The sequence below is a fragment of the Sinocyclocheilus grahami genome, unplaced genomic scaffold, assembly GCF_001515645.1.
Source record: "Sinocyclocheilus grahami isolate Dianchi unplaced genomic scaffold, SAMN03320097.WGS_v1.1 scaffold137.1, whole genome shotgun sequence".
Lineage (NCBI taxonomy): Eukaryota > Metazoa > Chordata > Actinopteri > Cypriniformes > Cyprinidae > Sinocyclocheilus > Sinocyclocheilus grahami.
This window is the reverse complement of record NW_015505316.1, coordinates 495,338-515,157: the sequence shown is the minus strand read 5'-3', so window position 1 is coordinate 515,157 and position 19,820 is coordinate 495,338. Positions and strand designations below refer to the sequence as shown.

The window sequence follows — 19,820 nt, the reverse complement described above, 5'->3', positions numbered from 1 at the left end:
CAAGCAACTCCATTCTGTTGTACTACAACATGCTGTTACAAGTGAAAATGCATCATTAGTGACTTTTCAACAAGCTTTTCATGCATTACACGACGCTATTTACGTTTGAACTATTATACACTAATTCATTAAAGCTAATATACTGATGACACATCTTTATCTGTGAAGGTCACCAAGAACATGCCACGATGTCCCCCACGTTCAACAGCAACGCATTTCAGCACCCTGGAGAGCAGCACAGTAAAGATTTACTGCTGACCACCATCAAACTCTCTCTCTCTCTCGCTCTCTCTCTCTCTCAACAAGCTGACATAATGTAAACTGAAATGGAGAAAGAAATTCGTTTTTTGAAAATCTGAAAATGCTCCAATTTATCATGTACAAGAATGTTTACGTTACTTTGAATATTTTTTGCAACTGCTTTTCTTTGCAACCTCATAATATATATATATATATATATATATACCTTGCTACGTGTACTGCATTAGGCTAACTGAGACTTGTCATTTGCACTTATATATCATCCCAACAATAAACAAGCCTCGAACATAACATTTGCTGAAATTAAAGTTTTAAAATCATTTTTTAAATTATTTTTAATAATCAATAATAATAATAGTAATTATGAACAATTCCTCCATTAACCCAATAATAATAATAATTATTATTATTTCAGTAAGTTATATAATTAATAAAAATAATGACCATATTTAATCTTTTCATATTCTTATTTTATTATTTTTTTATACTGTAAAATCATTCTTGCATTAATATAATTACTGTAACCCAATAACAATAATTATTATTATTATAAATAACCAATGTATACATTTGATTAAGTTTTATTATTTAAATGTATTATATATATATATATATATAATACATTATATATCAATACATGCACTTATATATTGTTGCTCTTTGGTAGTTTTGAAATAAATAAATAAATAAATATATTATATTATCAACTATTATAAATATTTTTAATCCATTTTATTTGTTTTCCCAGTTACATTTCAAAGATAAATAACATAATACAGAAAATACACTAGATGCTACAGCTTTTCCAAGTGGAAAAACTTTTATTCTATCATTTGCTCATTCTTCATGAGTTAAAAAGCATGATATCATAATATAAATATTGTTAGAATTATTACAAAAAAAAAAAAAAAACAGGCAGTAAACCAACAAAAGTTACAGTATATGAGCACATATCTTAATATGGAGTATTTTTTATTTTAATGTTTTGTTTTATTTTTTGGTAAATCTTCACTGATGAAATGTTATCAAAGTAGACCTATTTCAAAATAAGCTATGTCTATTAAGGTTCTGCAAAAACACATACAAATAAAAATTACTTTGGTACTTTCTATAAAAGTATATAATAATTGTATAATTCCCAAAATATTAATGTGAAATTATTATTTATTTGGGTTATGGAGTCTTTTATTCATGACGTTTTATTTTGCACTAGTATGTTGCTTGTTGTTGTTGTTGTTGTTGTTGTACGGTCGCTTGCTTCACGCGGCGGCTTATCCTTCGACGTCATTTCCGCTGCAGTTCACAGCGTTGTTGTTAGTAAAAGTAGGTTGCACACAGAACAGAAACAATGGTTGTAGCACTTAAACGAATTACTGAATGAATTGTCATACAAACGTTATTTATATCACAGGCTACAGGAACGCCCTGTTACAGTGAGCGGTAAAGGAAACCGTCGGACCGAAATGCAGCTTAACGACAATATCAACTAGCAAACTTAACTGTGTTGTTACATGGCAACGACGACTGTTTACTGCACGTTCAGTCACAAATTCAAACTCACAACCCACCAAAGAGGTATAGAGGCATGTAAATGTAATTATTCATTCAAATGAAAGAGTAATTCTAATTCTCTTACGTGCGTCGTTACTTACAATTTTGATTAATGTTTCTTTTGGATTTTTTCGCCTCCGTGCATTAAAGGGATTTCATATTTATGTCTTTCAGAATGATCAAGAGTTTGCCCAAAGATGTTCAAGCACAGCTGCGCTCTGGCGTTACTATTTTCTCATTACAGCAATGTGTGGAGGAGCTCATATTGAACAGCATCGATGCTGGAGCAACATGTGTGGCTGTCAAAATAGACATTGAGGCCTGCAAGCTTCAGGTGATCGACAACGGCACGGGAATGTGCTGGGAAGACATGGAAAGAGTGGGTCTACGATATAACACAAGCAAATGCAGCTCGTTGGAGGATCTGGAAAATCTCTGCTTTTATGGGTTCAGAGGGGAAGCGATTTCAAGTATCATCTCTCTTGCAGAAATGGTCGAAATATCATCTAGGACTAAGCTGTCGGTGAAAACATATGTTAAAACTTTTAATGAAACAAATGCACTGGATGTTGCTGAAGCTCAAACCGTTCGTCCCGCCGTAGGGACGACCGTGTCTGTCTACAATCTCTTCCACAACATGCCAGTTCGAAGAAAGAGAATGGACGCTGTTTTAGAAACCGAACGCATCCGTCAGAGAGTGGAGGCCATATCTCTGATGCACCCTTCTGTGTCATTTACAGTGAAAAAAGAAAATTCAGCCCACATGATGGTGCAGCTCTCTAAAACAAGCAGTACCTATTACAGGTTTGTGCAGATTCATGGCTTGAGTCGTGCTCAAAAGCTCAGAGAGGTCAATTACGTCCATAAGCAGTTCGAAATGACCGGTCACATCGGCCGTGATGGTCACTACAATAACAGCTTGCAGTTCCTGTTTGTAAATGGGAGGCTTCTTCTGAAGACATGCATTCATAAAACACTCAACTGCCTTTTGAAGAGAGTAAGCAGTGCTGCCAGACAAAACAACAGCCCGACTGCATATCCATTAGCATCGAGCCCCAAACAAAGGGGCGGATGTGATCTCCACGGTGTCTATGTGTTGAATATCAAATGTCATTACTCAGAGTATGACATATGCCTCGAACCAGCCAAGTCTTTGATAGAGTTCAAAGACTGGGATAGTGTGCTCATCTGCATTGAAGAAGGTGTCAAAGCATTCCTTACTAAAGAAAACCTGGTGGCAGAGTTTTCTATGAATGGCAGCGATGGTCCATCAAGTAGTCCAGTGAGGAATGCCAAGACTCCTGTGGCAATACAAAATCTCAGTTCTGAGGAAACACGTGAAGAGTGTGATGCATTATCTGAGAAGAAGGATAATGCAAGTACTGCGGATGTCTCTGGTGGTGTTCAAATGTTGGAGAATGTGTCAACAAACACTGAAACCTTCTCCAGTGAAGAATCAGAAGCAGAAAAAGTGCTTCAGGCTGAATTGTCTTTGCGGACCACGTTTGCAGATGCTACAGAAATGAATAACAATTGCAAAGAAGATGAAAGTGCAGTTTGTCCAAATATAAGCCATAATGATTTGCCAGTTAACAACCTGACGGGAAGCAAAAACCAAAAGATTTCAATTATAGATGGAAAAGAGGCAGAAGATAGTTTGAAAAAATTCTGCTTTCCAAATAGAATTTCTCCAAAAAAGAGGAAGTTGACGTTAAATGACACTGAAGAAGACAAACATGGTTTTTATGGGACCAACTCAAAGACTTCCAGAGCTGCGCCATGTCGTAAATTTGCTCTGTCTTTTGAAACGGGATCTCTTGACAAGTTCAAAAGGTTGTTTGGGAAGGGTGCTGAGAAAAAACAACCAAGTACGGAAAAAACAAATCTTTTAAATCCAGTGTCTTCTCAAAAATCCAATGACTGCTTTGTAGGAACTACTTGGTGTTTAGAAGATTTAGACAAGCCCTTATTGAGGAACATATCAGGTGCTCATTCTCAATATAGTTCTGAATGTTCTGCTGAATCTTCATCATGGAACAAGGCAGACAAACTGTCATTGGCTGCCAAATGTTCCTATTTAAAACAAGACAAACAGACATTCAGCAAGGTCAGCAGAAATACAGACTTTCTTACTATGGAAAATTCATCTTTCCCAGTTGTGGAAGACTCACACATTCAAGAAGAGTCCTGTGAATTAGAAAAAAGCCTCTTAGAAGATGTTTTATTTGGATCCACTGGAACTGTTGATTCAGTTGTCCATGAAACTCCAATCTTCACTCTAAATGAGCAGGACGCAACAATACCGGACACTTCCTGCGTTTTAGAAGACTCACACCTCTGCAACAAAAATGTGACTTCCTTTGTAGGAAGTGTGAACTGTGTTAATGAAGCCAGCGTAACCTCTCAGCATGATCCTCAGTGCAGCAACACAGGAAATGAAGGTCAGGCTACAAATGAATGTGTTGAAACAATCCCAATGTCCAGCAGCTGGCTGGCTCATTATGACAGTTGGTTAGGAAAGCTGGTTTACATCAACCAAGTTACAGGGCTCAGCAAATACAACTCTCCTCCTGTGGAGGAGACTCAAGTGCCATGTACTACAGATGTCACTAACATGGCAGTCAGTGTTATTTCAAGAACAGGTGGGAGAAATTCAGTGAGCCATTTTTGGGTCACTAATGTAGAGGTATTTATATTATAATCAGCTTCTCTTTGCTCATAGGATTTGAGTACAGGTGTTATCCATTTCACACAGACATTGTACTTCCCTTTCTGCCCAAGCCCAGAGCAGAAAGAGCCCTTAACTCAGGGATAGACAGCAGAGGTATAGCTCTAGACTGACATCAGGAATGAAATCAGCTTTTTAGTGCACATTAAGTAATTGTTTTTCATCTTACTCTTTTAAGAGGATGGCCAAGGTCCCGATTCACTATCGACTTTATTCTCAAAATGGAGTAACCCAGTGTTCATACGGCCTCCAGAGGTAAAAAGACTACTAATTTAATAAATTAAATCATTTAAAGATTTTTAAATTAATTTAACCTTATTTAATACTTTTAATTCATGTAAGGCCGTTTTTGTTAAGATTCAAATGATTGTACTTCCCTTTCTGCCCAAGCCCAGAGCAGAAAGAGCCCTTAACTCAGGGATAGACAGCAGAGGTATAGCTCTAGACTGACATCAGGAATGAAATCAGCTTTTTAGTGCACATTAAGTAATTGTTTTTCATCTTACTCTTTTAAGAGGATGGCCAAGGTCCCGATTCACTATCGACTTTATTCTCAAAATGGAGTAACCCAGTGTTCATACGGCCTCCAGAGGTAAAAAGACTACTAATTTAATAAATTAAATCATTTAAAGATTTTTAAATTAATTTAACCTTATTTAATACTGATTTTAATTCATGTAAGGCCGTTTTTGTTAAGATTCAAATTAATTTGACTCACATATTCTATTAATTATTCTGAAAAGGTTGCTGTGGATGTAACCAGCGGTCAAGCTGAGGGTCTTGCTGTAAAAATCCACAATATTCTTTACCCCTACCAGTTTACCAAGAATATGATCCACACAATGAGAGTAAGTATTTTTACCCCTCTGCTCATTTTGTGCTTTGAGGAACTGGCAAGGCTAGACACTTAAAATAGCAATGTCACAAAGCATAGCCTTATTCTTATGTGGTGAAAATTAACCTAAGGTTGTGTTGTATTTTTACATCAGGTCATCAATCAAGTGGACAAGAAGTTCCTTGCTTGTTTGATAAACACAACAGAGCAGGAAGCCTCTGAAAGCTGTACAAATGAAGGTGCTGCAGGCTGAAAATCATTATGTTGAATGGTGTGATGATGTCCTAAACATTTGTCATTGTTTCCACCTGCAGGAAATCTTCTAGTGTTGGTTGATCAACATGCTGCCCATGAAAGAGTTCGACTGGAGGGGTTGGTAACAGGTAAATGCTAATGATATAAGGGTTAAACGGTACCTTTCAAAAGTTTGGGAGTAGTATGATTTGTGAAAGTAAGAAATTGATACTTTATACTGCAATGTTTCATAAATTAAATAAAAGTAACAGTAATGACATTTATATATATGTGTGACACTGGAGTAATGATGCTGAAAATTCAGTTTTACCAACACAGGAATAAATTGCATTTAACTTATATAAAAACAGAAAACATTGTAATAATGTTTCATAATATTATTATTATTTTAACTCCTTTCAAAAATTTTGAAAAATCTTACTGACCCCAAACTTATAGGAATAGAAGAACAAAATAAATTCCATGTAAAAGCATCAAAAATGCAAATACACTTCAAGAGATGTACGTAAGCATTCAGTGTATTTTTCCCACACTGCTTGTTGTTTGATGTAGACTCCTATGAGGATGACCCAGACACACCTGGAAAAAAAAGGCTGTGTTCTTCAAGTGTAATCCCACCCTTAGAGATTAACGTAACCGAGGAGGAATTGAGACTTCTGAGGTCAGTGCAGCTGTTTGAGCCAACATTCCTGTTTCCACCGTCATCTTCTCTCTGAAACGTACACATGTGTTCAATTAGTTCTGCACCTTCGCCGAACAGTGCCATAAATCTTTCTTTTGTTCTTGAAGGTCTTGTCAGGCCTTCCTGAGGGGTCTTGCTTTAGATGTAAGTTTCCCAAAGAGTGAGTCACTGAATGTGTTTTTGGAGAGACTTCCCACATGTTTCATAGAGAAAGAAAGCACAGAGCTCCGCCGTGGAAGACGGTCGGTCATTAAAACCATTGCAGAGGTCAGACTTAGTTCTAATGTTTTTTTTGTTGTTATTAATTTCAACTCAGTTTAGACTCGAATTGTATATTTTATTTTGTAGGACTATCTGCGAGAACACATTGAGGTGAACAAGCATATCCACACATGATTTGTATCTAATCTGTGAACAGAATATTACAAATGGTCTGATTTTGGAGCTTGAAGGATACATTTATGACCAGTTTTGTTCTTTTGACTCATGTTTGCAGCTTCTCCGCTCAACAGGAAGAGTGAGGGGAATGCTGCCTTTGACAGTTCATAATGTTCTTGCCTCACAAGCTTGTCATGGTTGGTATTATAAATTCACCACTGAGTTCAGTTGAAACACATTCTATTAAGAAACTGTTACAGGGAACACAGGAAATGTCTAATTTTTTAACTTATGTAGGGATATTTATTTGCTATAGTTAGCATTTTCAAAATATTCTTATTTTATTCATAAATATTCATATTTTATAATATCTAATATAATCTGTTTTAACAGGAGCAATTAAGTTCAATGACATTTTGAGTAAAGAGGAGTGCTGTAGTCTGGTGAGCTCGCTCTCCTCTTGTCAGCTTCCCTTCCAGTGTGCTCACGGAAGACCTTCAATCGTCCCTTTGGCTGATCTTCACCACCTGGAAGAGCCACAGGTATGTTTCAACTAATCTGCAACAAATCTGATTTTGTAAGTGCACTTTTTTGTCAATTATAAACAGGTTTGAATATCATAAGTACTGATAAAGCATATAATGATCAGCCATAGCACATTATATATATATTCATATATTTTTAAAATGTTTTTCTTTGATAGTTTCATTTTTATATCCCCACAGGATCTTCCCAAGCCAAATCTGAGGAAATTGAGAAGAATGTACAAGTCATGGCTGCTCTATGGACAAGATCAATCTATTGCACAAAACAAAACATGAATTTACAAGCACTTTACGCTTTTGCATTAAATTATTTAATTTAAAAGAAATAGTCTGCTTCTGTCAATTGCTGGGCGGCTTTTTATTATGTTTCACCCTTTGGCGCATACACTGCTCTGAGATAGAGTAGCCAATAATAAAGGACTATACTCGAGCTTGGAGTGCTTTCCTCCAATCGAATTGATTCTTGCAAGGTTGTGGTCCAATCAACGTAAACGTAGGAGGGCGCTAAAATGGTTGACGTTCCTCTGCAGATCATTGTTGTGCATTCATTGCGATGATCGCTGGAAGGGGCGGCAGGGAGGTCTCGCGTAAACGATAACAAAGTAGTACTTTATAGGTGAGTTTTACACGTAGAAATGACCAATTATAACGTATTAAAACCGTCTCAGACTAAACGGATGATATACATTGATTAATATCAGTTTAAGCCTATATATATATATATATATATATATATATATATATATATATTCATATATTTTTAAAATGTTTTTCTTTGATAGTTTCATTTTTATATCCCCACAGGATCTTCCCAAGCCAAATCTGAGGAAATTGAGAAGAATGTACAAGTCATGGCTGCTCTATGGACAAGATCAATCTATTGCACAAAACAAAACATGAATTTACAAGCACTTTACGCTTTTGCATTAAATTATTTAATTTAAAAGAAATAGTCTGCTTCTGTCAATTGCTGGGCGGCTTTTTATTATGTTTCACCCTTTGGCGCATACACTGCTCTGAGATAGAGAGTAGCCAATAATAAAGGACTATACTCGAGCTTGGAGTGCTTTCCTCCAATCGAATTGATTCTTGCAAGGTTGTGGTCCAATCAACGTAAACGTAGGAGGGCGCTAAAATGGTTGACGTTCGTCTGCAGATCATTGTTGTGCATTCATTGCGATGATCGCTGGAAGGGGCGGCAGGGAGGTCTCGCGTAAACGATAACAAAGTAGTACTTTATAGGTGAGTTTTACACGTAGAAATGACAAATTATAACGTATTAAAACCGTCTCAGACTAAACGGATGATATACATTGATTAATATCAGTTTAAGCCAAGAGTATCTTACCCTCCCAATTCAAAGATGGCCGAACAGCAGTACTGACGTGTGAATTTGGCGCTTTCTGCATGAGATTAAAACGTCAATCTTCTTTATCTCTTGTAATGTTTGAGGACTTGCAGCTTCTATTATGTGAACGTTACCGTTTTTTGCTAATCCAGAGTTAAAGAAATTAATATTTGAATGCTTGTGGCGATTGCAGTGTATGGCACACGTGCTTTAACGGAATCTGAACGCATCACATGTTACGCTGTGTAACGTTACAGTGAAGTCTGAACGCTATCGTGTTATGTTAAAATGTTACATTAGCCTAAACAGGGCAGTGTTTATCTTCAGTAGATTTGCGTAATTCTGTTGTATGCTGCATTTTGGACCTTTTTGGTCACTTTACATTTAAATACAGTCATGGCAATGAAGTGCATCATCCATGTGGTCTGTAAAGGGAGTGTAAGTATTAGGTCATGAAAAAATGTTGATGTATATTTAATAAAATGGTAAAAGTTATTTTAAAAAAAATCTAGAATTAAAATCTATAATTTCATGGTTATTCTCTATTAAGCTCTCATCCATGTGGTCTGTAAAGGGAGTGTAAGTATTAGGTCATGAAAAAATGTTGATGTATATTTAATAAAATGGTAAAAGTTATTTAAAAAAAATCTAGAATTAAAATCTATAATTTCATGGTTATTCTCTATTAAGCTTGGTTAATTTCTGCAGTAATGTTGAACTAATATTATGCTGTCTGTATTTGATTGGCTTTCTCATCGCATCAGTGATGAACAGGATTCGGATCCACGTGTTGCCATCCAGCAGAGGCCGAGTGACTCAAGCTGCTCGTGCTCAAGAGCCTCAGACCTGCTCTTACACCCAGAGACCCTGTTCACAGCCTCGTCTGGAGGGCCTAGAGTTCTGCATCAAACATGTACTTGAAGATAAAACTGCTCCCTACAGGCAATGCAGCTATGTGTCTAACAAGAATGGCAAGCGCTGCCCCAATGCAGCCCCAAAACCAGAGAAGAAGGATGGGTAAGGGTGTTTGTTTATTCCCTTAACATGCTTACTACCTACTATAAATAATTGACCAATAATGTTGTTTTTCTTTTTCTTAGGGTATCGTTCTGTGCTGAACATGCACGCAGAAATGCTTTGGTTCAGCAAGCGCAAATGCGGAAGGCATCTGCCTCAGGACCTTCCCCTGAAGTCTTGCTGTCTCAGCTCAGTGGCTACAGTCGGCCGGAAACTGGAGCTCACAGTCAAGAGGGCCGTAGTGAAGCTAGTCGCATACTAGGTGAGATGTAACTTGCGTCTAATCATGTGCCATTAATTATTAACAGGCATGCTTTTGGCCTTGTGAACATTGAGAAATCACTTTAAAGTCTTGATGTGATGCAAACAAACTTGTGCATGTGTGAACTGACCGCTACTGTGACATTTAATGTGTAAAGTGTATTATGATTCAAAATGGAAATGCTTCTCTGAAACAGAATGCAGCTTATTAAATAGCATAAACAATAAATGTAGTTTCTTGCGGTCTTAAAACTTGCATCAAAGGCTGATAACTAATAGTTTGTAATTTATGTAATGTCTCCATTTGTAATTTTCAGCAATTTTTCTTTTTTTAAATTTATTTATAAAAATAGAGCGTTACTAAAATAAGTCATATTTTGTATTATTTAGTATTTGGTGGAACATTTAATAGCTCTGAACATAACGGAATAAAATAAAAAATTCTGTAAGAGACGCAAAGTTGCATGTAATTTGTTATGGTGATATATTCTATATGTATTTCCTTGTATAGATGAGGAGAGTTGGAGTGAAGAGGAGCAGGATCCTGTTGTTTTGGATCAGACATGGAGAGGAGACCCCGACAGTGAAGATGAAAGTCTTGACAGTGACCACGAAGACCCTTTAAAGTGAGACATTACTCCGTTTTATTTTACTTAACTGCTTTGTCAAATGTAGTTTTATTTATGTCACCTGAGATGTCAAATAATGAAGCGTGACATTCTACAGGCATGCGGGTGTGTACACAGCAGAGGAAGTGGCACTCATCACACGTGAAAAGCTAATCAGACTTCAGTCCCTCTACATTGACCAATTTAAACGTCTGCAACATTTATTAAAAGAAAAGAAACGGCGCTACCTGCACAGCCGCAAAATTGAACATGAGACAATTGGTAAGGGAGCTGCTGTCATTTTTTGATTTCATGATGTCACATATTCAGTCAGCATATATACTCACTTATGTGCTGTGATACAAGGGAGCAGCCTGTTAACGGGTCCAGAGGGGCTGTCCACAAAGGAACGAGAGAACCTGAAAAAATTAAGGGCTCTACGACGCTATCGCCGTCGCTATGGTGTGGAGGCTTTGCTGCATCGCCAGCTCAGACAGAGAAGACAAGCGATTACTGAGGGAGGAACGCCACAGGTATGAATGGACTTTCTAATAATGTCTTAGTTTTTTTTTCTGTCTTAAGAAAGACAAAAGAAGATTTAAACACTGCCATATGAGACAGACCTATTTGAAATTTTATTGGCTTTCCCATACTGTCAGTCTGAGCCTACTGTCACGCTCTGTTATTTTTTATTAATGTTATTTGTGCATATTTTAATTCTCTTGTGTGTTTTATTTCTGCGCAGGCAATGCGTTTGGGCCAGAGATGTATTTCCTTTGTGGAAGGGACTCGCTGTTCAAATCCGTGTTTGCCAATGACGCGACACTGTGTCTCTCGTATCCTTTTATGTCCGATATATCTTTAAATGTTCAGGTCTATTAAAAAAAAATGTTCACTCAATATTTTAGTACTGTTACCACTTCTATTACATACACACAAAACACACTACCATTGAAAAATTTGGTGTTGCAAGTTTTTTGATAGTCTCATGTTCACCAAGGCTGCATTTATTTGATTAAAAAAACAGTAAAACCTGTGATGGTCAAGCTTAATTTTCAACAGCCATTACTTAAGTCTTCAGTGGCACATTATCCTTCAGAAATCATTCTTATATGCTGCTCAAGAAACATTTCTTCTTATCAATGTTGAAAACAGCTATGCTGTCTCCTTACATTATACATGCATATTTGCAGGATTCTATAATGAATATGAACTTAATTGAAATATGAATGTTTTGTAACATTGTAAATGTCTTTACTGTCACTTTTGATCAGTTAAATGCATCTTTGCTGAATAAAAGTAATTTCTTTAAAAAAAAAAAACCTTACCAACCCTAAACTTTGGAATGGAAATATGCACATTTATTTAGTTATATGTTAAATATACATGTATTTTTCTTTGTTTATATGAGCATACATCTATTTAGATGTATATATGCACTTGTAGCCCTGAATGAAGGCCCACAGCTTGCTGTAGCTGTTGGTTTCAAACAGCGGCTGATATAAAAGTCTTCTTTATGGTCTGTTGACTTTCCCAGTGTTATCTAATGGATGAAGTCGATTCAGTTCAAAGGAACAGTTCAAGTTTTCCCACCTCCTCCAGCTTTCCATATCTTTGACATTTAAAAGATATTTCACAGTTATGCCAATGCTAGTTCTCTTAATCTTCTTAACCCTTCACAATAGACATTTATCAAGACAGTAGCCAAGTTTTATTCAAAATGTGCCCTGGTCTGAAAGACGTTCCATGTGATCGGCCTGTGCACATGGGACAGTCAGAAGACCCCCGCTGTCCTCTGCACCTGTCCCTGCCTGCACCCATGTACCAGCCTGAGCAGGAGTCTATTGCCCCGGAACAGCTGGCGTCTGTACCCACAGATATGTACCTCAGTGCAGCAGAGCTCCAGCCAACAGAAAATCTACCTCTGGAATTCAGTGATGTATGAATTGTGTTGGTTTTTCATTAAAACTAAAGTCGCTGTGTGCAGTTGCTTTCCTCATGTGTTTTGGCATATCCCTTCACACTAAGTTTCATATTATCAGAGCAATTAACTCCGCAATCTGCACTAAATTTGTTCACCAAAACACCTTGCTCCCTCTTCAGATTGCTAAATTATCCATCAAGTATCTACATGCCTGCAAACAGTGCTGCTCAAACATGTCCCCTGCTGTGTAAATCATATCTCATAGCCTCACATGAATGAAAAACAAATTAATCTGGATGTTCAGCAGTAATCTTCCTTTAATTTTGTGTCTGACATTTTCTGAATGCCCACAGTAAAACCTCTAATTTAAGCTTGTTTTTGGAAACATCTCATTTTCCTGTTATGCTACAAACTATTTATGTGCTTTTTCGTTACATGTTCCCATTGCTTGCTTTTCAAAAACACAAACACTATTGCTAATTTACCCATATTGCTGGTTTTTGTTTGCTGGTTATTTGGCTGTTGACAACAGAATGCAATGTTGACATGTTTAGTAGTATTTAGATGTACTGTAAATTAATGGACTTTAGTTTGAAGAATTGTGCCATTAATTAAGATTCATAAAAGAAGAGGTTAAATGAAAAAACATTATGGAATCTCAAAATAATCCAATGACCATTCGTATTATATTTAACATATTTTGTTTTGGATATAAGTTTGATTTTTTTTTTAGCACATCATCAGTGCACAATATTTTGATTCATTTCAGTTATCTGCCAATATTAGAGAGCAGTTGATGTTAGACATTTTGTCCTATTTGATTTACATTTTCTGTAATTTTTAATCTTTAAAATCACTAATATTTTAATAACACTCAATTGTAACCTTTAGCAAATCTCAAAATATCAATTTGTTCGTATTGCACATTGTAATGGAGTGATGTATAAATACACTTGTAGCATTTAAAACTATTTTGAATGATTTGTTAAATTTGTGAAAAAATAGCATTTTGAACTTTAATATCAGCAATTTCTTAATTATTGGCCATAAAATTATCCAGATTTATCACTGTTGTAATTAAAGTCTGTTGATGTGCAGGATCTTGACGTTGAAGATGAGGGTTTGCAGTGTCCCCCGTCCCCCTTGCTATTCGACACAGCACTTGCATTAGAAGACCAGACCATCAGAGAGATCGCCGAGGCCCCTATGGACATTCTGACAGGGGTGGAGCAGGGCGATCTGGACTGCTCTGCCCAAGATGCTGAGCTCTCAGAGAGAGACGAGGTGTCTGTGGAAGATCAGGTAATTATCACTGTGGCTTGTTGGAATAATTAAACAATGCAACCAAAGCAGTATGTCTGTTCCTTGCCATGGCATTTAAGCACCAGAACTACGGTCTTGTTTTTCAGGTTGAATCTGAAATACTTGAAGCAGTTGGACAAGCAGTTTCCTTGCAGAATTCATCAAAAGACTTTGACACGAAAACAAAAGATGCCTTATCCTGAGCACCTCGTGACCTGATTTTCTCAGCTGTTGTTCTGTTGATATTTCAAACAGTCCAGATATCTATTTAAAAGCCATATTTCTGGAAGTTTGCTTTGATTGCTGAAACATTTTTAACCTAGCATTCTCATTACTTAAAATAGCACAATGGCACATGTTCTGATATAGACTGCAAGTGTCTTGTGAAATTAAAAGGACAGTTATATGCACAGTTGGAAGTTTGTGTTTTGTAAGGTAAAGATGAAGTATGTATTTCACTACAAAAGTCTCTAAGCACCATCTCCCCTTCTATCAAGCACATTTCTGGTTCCATATGATATTCATGACTCATATGCACTTGTAGCCCTGAATCAAGGCCCACAGCTTGCTGTAGCTGTTGGTTTCAAACAGCGGCTGATATAAAAGTCTTATGGTCTGTTGACTTTCCCAGTGTTATCTAATGGGTGAAGTCGATTCAGTTCGAAGGAACAGTTCAAGTTTTCCACCTCCTCCAGCTTTCCAAATCTTTGACATTTAAAAGATATTTCACAGTTATGCCAATGCTAGTTCTCTTAATCTTCTTAAACCTTCACAATAGACATTTATCAAGACAGTAGCCAAGTTTTATTCAAAATGTGCCCTGGTCTGAAGGACGTTCCATGTGATTGGCCTGTGCACATGGGACAGTCAGAAGACCCCCGCTGTCCTCTGCACCTGTCCAGTTATAGGACAGTTATATGCACAGTTGGAAGTTTGTGTTTTGTAAGGTAAAGATCGGGTATGTATTTCACTACAAAAAGTCTCCAATAAGCACCATCTCCACTTCCCCACTAATGACTCATACTGAGATTTCTCTAAAATAAACCTTTACAACTCATCTTGTTCTTGTTAATTATAAATTTGCACTCATAAAAGGGGCTCCTCTGGGATAGTCAGGATTCCCACGGTCTTGGAAAACCTAGAAACATCAGGGAATTTTTATCTTCAGAGTAATGGAAATATTTATAGTGGATATACATGGTTCTAGTAATGAGCTGTTCTGTGTGTGGGGTTGAACTCGATTGCAAACACGGTTTGATTCGCGAGCGAACAGTTCTTTTGAGTTCTTTTTGTTAAATCAGACAAAGGAGTTTACAAAAAGAGTAATACATTAGTGAACTGGTCTCAAAACTGATTTTTAAAGAATCTGTATCCAGTAAACAAATGACTGGAAAGGTTGGGAATTGGTCAAAAAGCGAGAACCCTGGACAATGAAATAGTGTCTTGGTGTTGAACATTTACTAGTTGCTTTCCAAGCTGGAAAATTAAACTGGTAGTTGTGTTTTGGAGCATTGTAGCTGTTAAATACAAAACGGACCTAGTTGAAAATAACATTGATCTCTATGTAATTATATCAAATAAATAGTAGTTTTATACACTTAAAGGAGTAAAATGAAAACACATGCTAAAGATTGGCCACAGAACATCAAATTGCATGTCAATCTTGACATAAATAAAGCTGAATCGCTGCTTGGTCAGATCATGATTAATGAAATCACTGCAGATGCGTAGCGGGGAAAAACCGCGATGACAGCGTAGCTTAATAAAATAAACTGCGTTAGCAAATAAAAAAATACCACTAAATAAGAGAAATGTATAAGTCAAGGCTATAAATGAAAACTTGCTTTAGATAACGCTACGTGGAGCACAAGATAGGCCCTTTTACTAAAAGTGGGTCGGGCAACAATTTCAGGCCATGACATCACGTTTCCTGCGAGCGCTTTAACCTAAACACGAGAAGAGACGACGATACAACTTCTCATCAGCGCCTGCGAAAACAGATCAACATGTCCACAAGCTGCGAATGTAAAAGTACAGTTCAAGGTGTTTCTTAGCGATATTCATCGGGGATATTTTCACACCTTCCGAAACAACACAAGGATCCCGAGGTAAAAGATTCTTTTTTTCCCAGACATCGCGCGCACTGTTTGACGTTTACGTGTCGAAAGTGGGCTGATTTTGCAAAATGCAGTGTATTATAGACATAGAGGGGTTTGTTGTGGTATTAAATGTTGATGTGCGCGGTGCGAGATTGGAAAGGGAAATGTGGGGCATTAGCCATCCGGCTATCTGGGACACCGGTGGGATTGTAGACTGAGGATGCTTGTTGTGATCCTGCTTTGCTCAGAAATGCATCGCGCTTAGCTCTTCAAATCACCAGTTCTGCCACAATCGACTTCTTTTGAGTTTGCTTCGTATATAAACAATTTAATTCGTGTGTTTTGCATGGCAGCGCACAAAAATCACAATAATCCGATTTTATCCTAAGCCTTTGCATCAGTTTTCCCCGGATCCTTGTGTTTTATGTAGTTAAAGCTATAGCCCTTCCTCTTTCTACAGCATAGCGAACGCCTATTCTTAGTTACACACTTTGGCAACCCGAAACTTTTGTGTTTACTTGTGTGTGTGATGAGAATGCAGACTGCATTGTAAAATTGCTAATTTTGGCAGTTCATTCTGCTTGAGACCCTAAAACAGCAACTCATTTAAGAGTAATTGAGGGTAAAAGCATGCCCCCAGCCCCTCCCCTTTAATATTTTACAGATGTTTTTCACATTTGCTAGTCCCATGTTCAAAACCATGTTAAGACTGGCTTACAACCTACAATTCTCCTACATTTAAAGGGGTCATCTGATGCGATTTCAATTTTTCCTTTCTCTTTGGAGTGTTATAAGCTCTTGGTGCATAAAGAAGATCTGTAAAGTTGCAAAGACTGAAGTCTGAAATCCAGTGGCGGGCCGTGCATTTTACACCTAGGCCTTCAGTGGCGTCCTACATGAATTAAACCATCTCTTCATACCATCATAATGATGCCACGGCTATAGAAACCATAAATATTACACAGTAATGCAGTATAACAGGGCACTACATAACAGACAGGTATCTTATGTAGCGAGAATTAGTGCCATTACTAAAGAAAGAAACCCAATTAACAATTGGGCAACACGGAAAAGACCGGTTCATACAGCTCCACTCGGGAAACTCAGATATTTTAACGGAAACTTAAACCTGGCTTTATATCACACATATAACATCAGCATACAACACATCAAGCAATAAAAGAGCCAAAAATGAAAATTACCCTACCATACTCTAGTGGTTTTTCATCTTCACGAGTCTTTCACAGAGCCGGTGCCGAGGAGGTGTGTGCTTGTTTTTCGCAGTCATTAGGACTACTGTTTTTAGATTGACTGACTAAATATAGTAGGCAAATCTTTGTTCTAAATGCACTGAAAATCTAAACCTGAGAAACAGTAATACAAGTTTTACTAAGTTTTAATAAAATGATTTACAGTGATGCTGTTTGCTAGCTAGTACGCTGACCATCCAATCAAAGGACGAGAAAATGCTGACGTTATCGTTAGCCAGCTAGATGGCCCTGGTGCTGCCGACTCTAAATCTGATTGGTTAAAGCAACGGTTTCATTGCCATATATTTAAGCTAACAGACATCTGCACTGTTGATTCTGAAGGCCTTAGGGCAGATTTCTTTGACCCTGGCAACACGATTGCTGAAATATGATTGGATAAAAGCTGTAATATAAACATACACTGCTGGAAGCAGTGCAACCAAGAGAAAAGCTATGAACTGAAGAGAATAGACTATTGGAAATAATTTAATACACATTCATGGAAAATTATATTAAAACTAAATTAGTGATTCTGATATTGTTTAGGCCAGCAGAGAAGGCTTTGCTGGCCCTGACGGCCCACCACTGCTCAAATCCAAAGAGATAGTCTTTATAAAAATTAAGAGTCATCCACACCCTCCTAAAATGGCTCATTCTAACACGCCCCCACATGTTTACGTCACTATGTGGGAAGATTTGCATAACGCCGCCCAAATGTTCACGCAAAGAAAGAAGGCGTAACTTATTCTCACTGTAGTATTGTTGTTGTTGTTGTGTGTTTTGTTGTGAAAGTGAAATTACTTTGTGGATGTTTTGAGGATGTATGAGGACTGTTTCCTGAACCAGTAGCCTAATGCGTCTGTGGCACAAAGGTTGTTTCTATAAAGTTGGGCAGTTCCAACTTTGCAAGGACAGTCTGGCGCTTCTGACTCACAGCCTGCAAGTACATTTTTTATATTTAAATAATTTGCCACTAATGATTCAAACGCGAGTTTTGAGCAGTGTAGAGTAGCGCTTGTTGTTTCTCCGATCACAAATGCAGACATGGTTTTATGTTTACGAAGGGCAATACGCAACGCAACGCGTAAAAAGACAGTATAAGTCATTAAAATCAGTAATTATGTCCCCACTGGATGCAACAAATGCCTTGTTTGTAATGGGTTTTATTGGTTTTGTCTCGTCTAGTTATGTCTGGATCACAAACGAATCGTTCTATCTTCTTAGTGAACCCGTCAAACCAGTCTCGTCCTGCTGAGAGACGGCATCACAGTCACTGTTACCAACTCTTGCGAGACAAATAAGCAACCACTGCTTCAAAAACAAGCCCAATATTTTTTGATGATTTATTATCATCAATATTATTTATTATCAATTATTTATTACCAATAAATGAGCCTGCAACATATTAAACTGAAACCACTCTTTTATCTGAAAAGAAAAAACAGAAGCTATTTTAAAAAATGGGAACAAAACTAATCTCCAATCACCTGTGTGCAAAGGAGAAAAACACAAGAGCTTCAAAGAGGAGCTGTAACATAGCCACATATTTATAGCCTACTAAAATATAGGCTATTCGAACCATATTTACTCTTAGTATTAGTATAGGACTACTTGTTTTTTATTACAGCCTGTGATAATTAATACATGACAAAAACATTGTGAAAATTAAAAAATAGGCTGAAAGAAAGTCATCCCACTCCTCTACATCTATTTCTATCATCGCTTGGATTACAGTGTCACGCGCCTTCTTTTTGAACGTGATTTTCTCCAATGAGGGGGCGGAACATTTGGCAAATTACGCTGCAGCACTTATATTATTGCACTGGTTGGCTATTAACTGCGAGCAGACAGAGTGTCATTCAGTGCATTGGAGAATACGGCGAACATAAATAAAAAGGGAAATCTGACAAGCAACTTTGTTTAACAAGCAACCATATTTTTTTTAAAAAGTCCAGTGTCATTCAGTGCATTGGAGAATACGGCGAACATAAATAAAGAGGGAAATCTGACAAGCAACTTTGTTTAACAAGCAACCATATTTTTTTTAAAAAGTCCAAAAAAAAACGCAACCCGCGACCTGGGATTTTTTCAAGCAACTTTTTAAAAAAAGAAGCCCAAAGTCACGTATAATACGTGGACTTGGCAACTATGATCACAGTATGATAAGGGGAGTAACATTTCCGTCACACGCTTGAGGCATTCGGCCAATCACAACGCACTGGATAGCTGGCCAGTGCACATATCAGAGTACACCTCGCTTTTTTAGAACAATGAGCTTTTTAAAAATCGACGCGTTTCAGAAAGGCGGGGCATAGAGGAGAAACAATAATGTACATTATATGGAAAATAATGTGTTTTTTTAACCTTAAACCGCATAAACACATTGCATTGCACCAAATACACAAAATAATGTTATTTTTAGCAGCATCATATGACCCCTTTAATATTAAAGTTTCAAAGGCAGTGCAGTAGAGATATTTGGGTGATTTTTCATTTAGGGCAACTTCTTGTTTCTTAGATGATTAAAAAAAGCAAAGCATTGCTGTTTTAAAGTGTCATTTTTTTATTGCTCTTTAATTGCTTTTTCCTAATTTATAAGACTGTAGAAATGTTCAGTTTGCTGAACTTGTATGTGTCTGTATATATATATATATATATATGTATATGTGTATGTGTGTGTGTGTGTATATATGTATATAAATTCTTAGCAATGCGTATTACTAATCAAAAATTAAGTTTTAATATATTTACAGTAATCAATTTACAAAATATCTTC

The 19,820-nt window shown here is 37.0% G+C and overlaps 2 protein-coding genes across 5 annotated transcripts; both read left to right on the top strand.

The window, feature by feature from the left end:
- The first annotated feature begins 1,518 nt into the window (after positions 1–1,518).
- Positions 1,519–7,693, top strand: LOC107591079 (DNA mismatch repair protein Mlh3-like). Of its 2 annotated transcripts, XM_016280084.1 has the most exons (14): positions 1,519–1,584; positions 1,673–1,836; positions 1,987–4,454; positions 4,535–4,636; positions 4,719–4,795; positions 5,284–5,388; positions 5,530–5,614; positions 5,690–5,758; positions 6,183–6,291; positions 6,420–6,579; positions 6,661–6,684; positions 6,809–6,887; positions 7,084–7,232; positions 7,416–7,693. In XM_016280084.1, the coding sequence occupies exons 3-14, from the start codon at positions 1,988–1,990 to the stop codon at positions 7,509–7,511; spliced, it is 3,522 nt and encodes a 1,173-aa protein (XP_016135570.1). In that variant the 5' UTR covers positions 1,519–1,584; positions 1,673–1,836; position 1,987; the 3' UTR covers positions 7,512–7,693. The 2 variants fall into 2 exon arrangements, with proteins under 2 accessions (XP_016135570.1, XP_016135571.1); XM_016280085.1 differs by lacking the exon at positions 4,535–4,636 and having other exon boundaries at positions 1,544–1,836; positions 1,987–4,253.
- A 131-nt stretch (positions 7,694–7,824) lies between these two features.
- Positions 7,825–14,107, top strand: LOC107591080 (KAT8 regulatory NSL complex subunit 2-like). 3 transcript variants are annotated; one of them, XM_016280087.1, is made up of 10 exons: positions 7,825–7,851; positions 9,348–9,600; positions 9,684–9,862; positions 10,373–10,487; positions 10,588–10,751; positions 10,836–11,002; positions 11,215–11,305; positions 12,155–12,408; positions 13,492–13,695; positions 13,803–14,107. In XM_016280087.1, exons 2-10 carry the CDS (start codon positions 9,350–9,352, stop codon positions 13,896–13,898), a joined length of 1,521 nt encoding a protein of 506 aa, XP_016135573.1. In that variant the 5' UTR covers positions 7,825–7,851; positions 9,348–9,349; the 3' UTR covers positions 13,899–14,107. The 3 variants fall into 3 exon arrangements, with proteins under 3 accessions (XP_016135573.1, XP_016135572.1, XP_016135574.1); XM_016280086.1 differs by lacking the exon at positions 7,825–7,851 and adding an exon at positions 8,380–8,477; XM_016280088.1 differs by lacking the exon at positions 7,825–7,851 and adding an exon at positions 8,498–9,021.
- The last annotated feature ends 5,713 nt before the right edge of the window (positions 14,108–19,820 follow it).

Bases quoted from the DNA above. Each gene is read 5' to 3' on its own strand.
- LOC107591079 (XM_016280084.1), top strand. From the start codon at position 1,988: ATGATCAAGAGTTTGCCCAAAGATGTTCAAGCACAGCTGCGCTCTGGC. The intron at 6,685-6,808 runs GTGAACAAGCAT...TCATGTTTGCAG, and splicing joins ATCTGCGAGAACACATTGAG to CTTCTCCGCTCAACAGGAAG. The intron at 6,888-7,083 runs GTTGGTATTATA...CTGTTTTAACAG, and splicing joins TGCCTCACAAGCTTGTCATG to GAGCAATTAAGTTCAATGAC.
- LOC107591080 (XM_016280087.1), top strand. From the start codon at position 9,350: ATGAACAGGATTCGGATCCACGTGTTGCCATCCAGCAGAGGCCGAGTG. The intron at 9,601-9,683 runs GTAAGGGTGTTT...TCTTTTTCTTAG, and splicing joins AAACCAGAGAAGAAGGATGG to GGTATCGTTCTGTGCTGAAC. The intron at 9,863-10,372 runs GTGAGATGTAAC...TTCCTTGTATAG, and splicing joins TGAAGCTAGTCGCATACTAG to ATGAGGAGAGTTGGAGTGAA.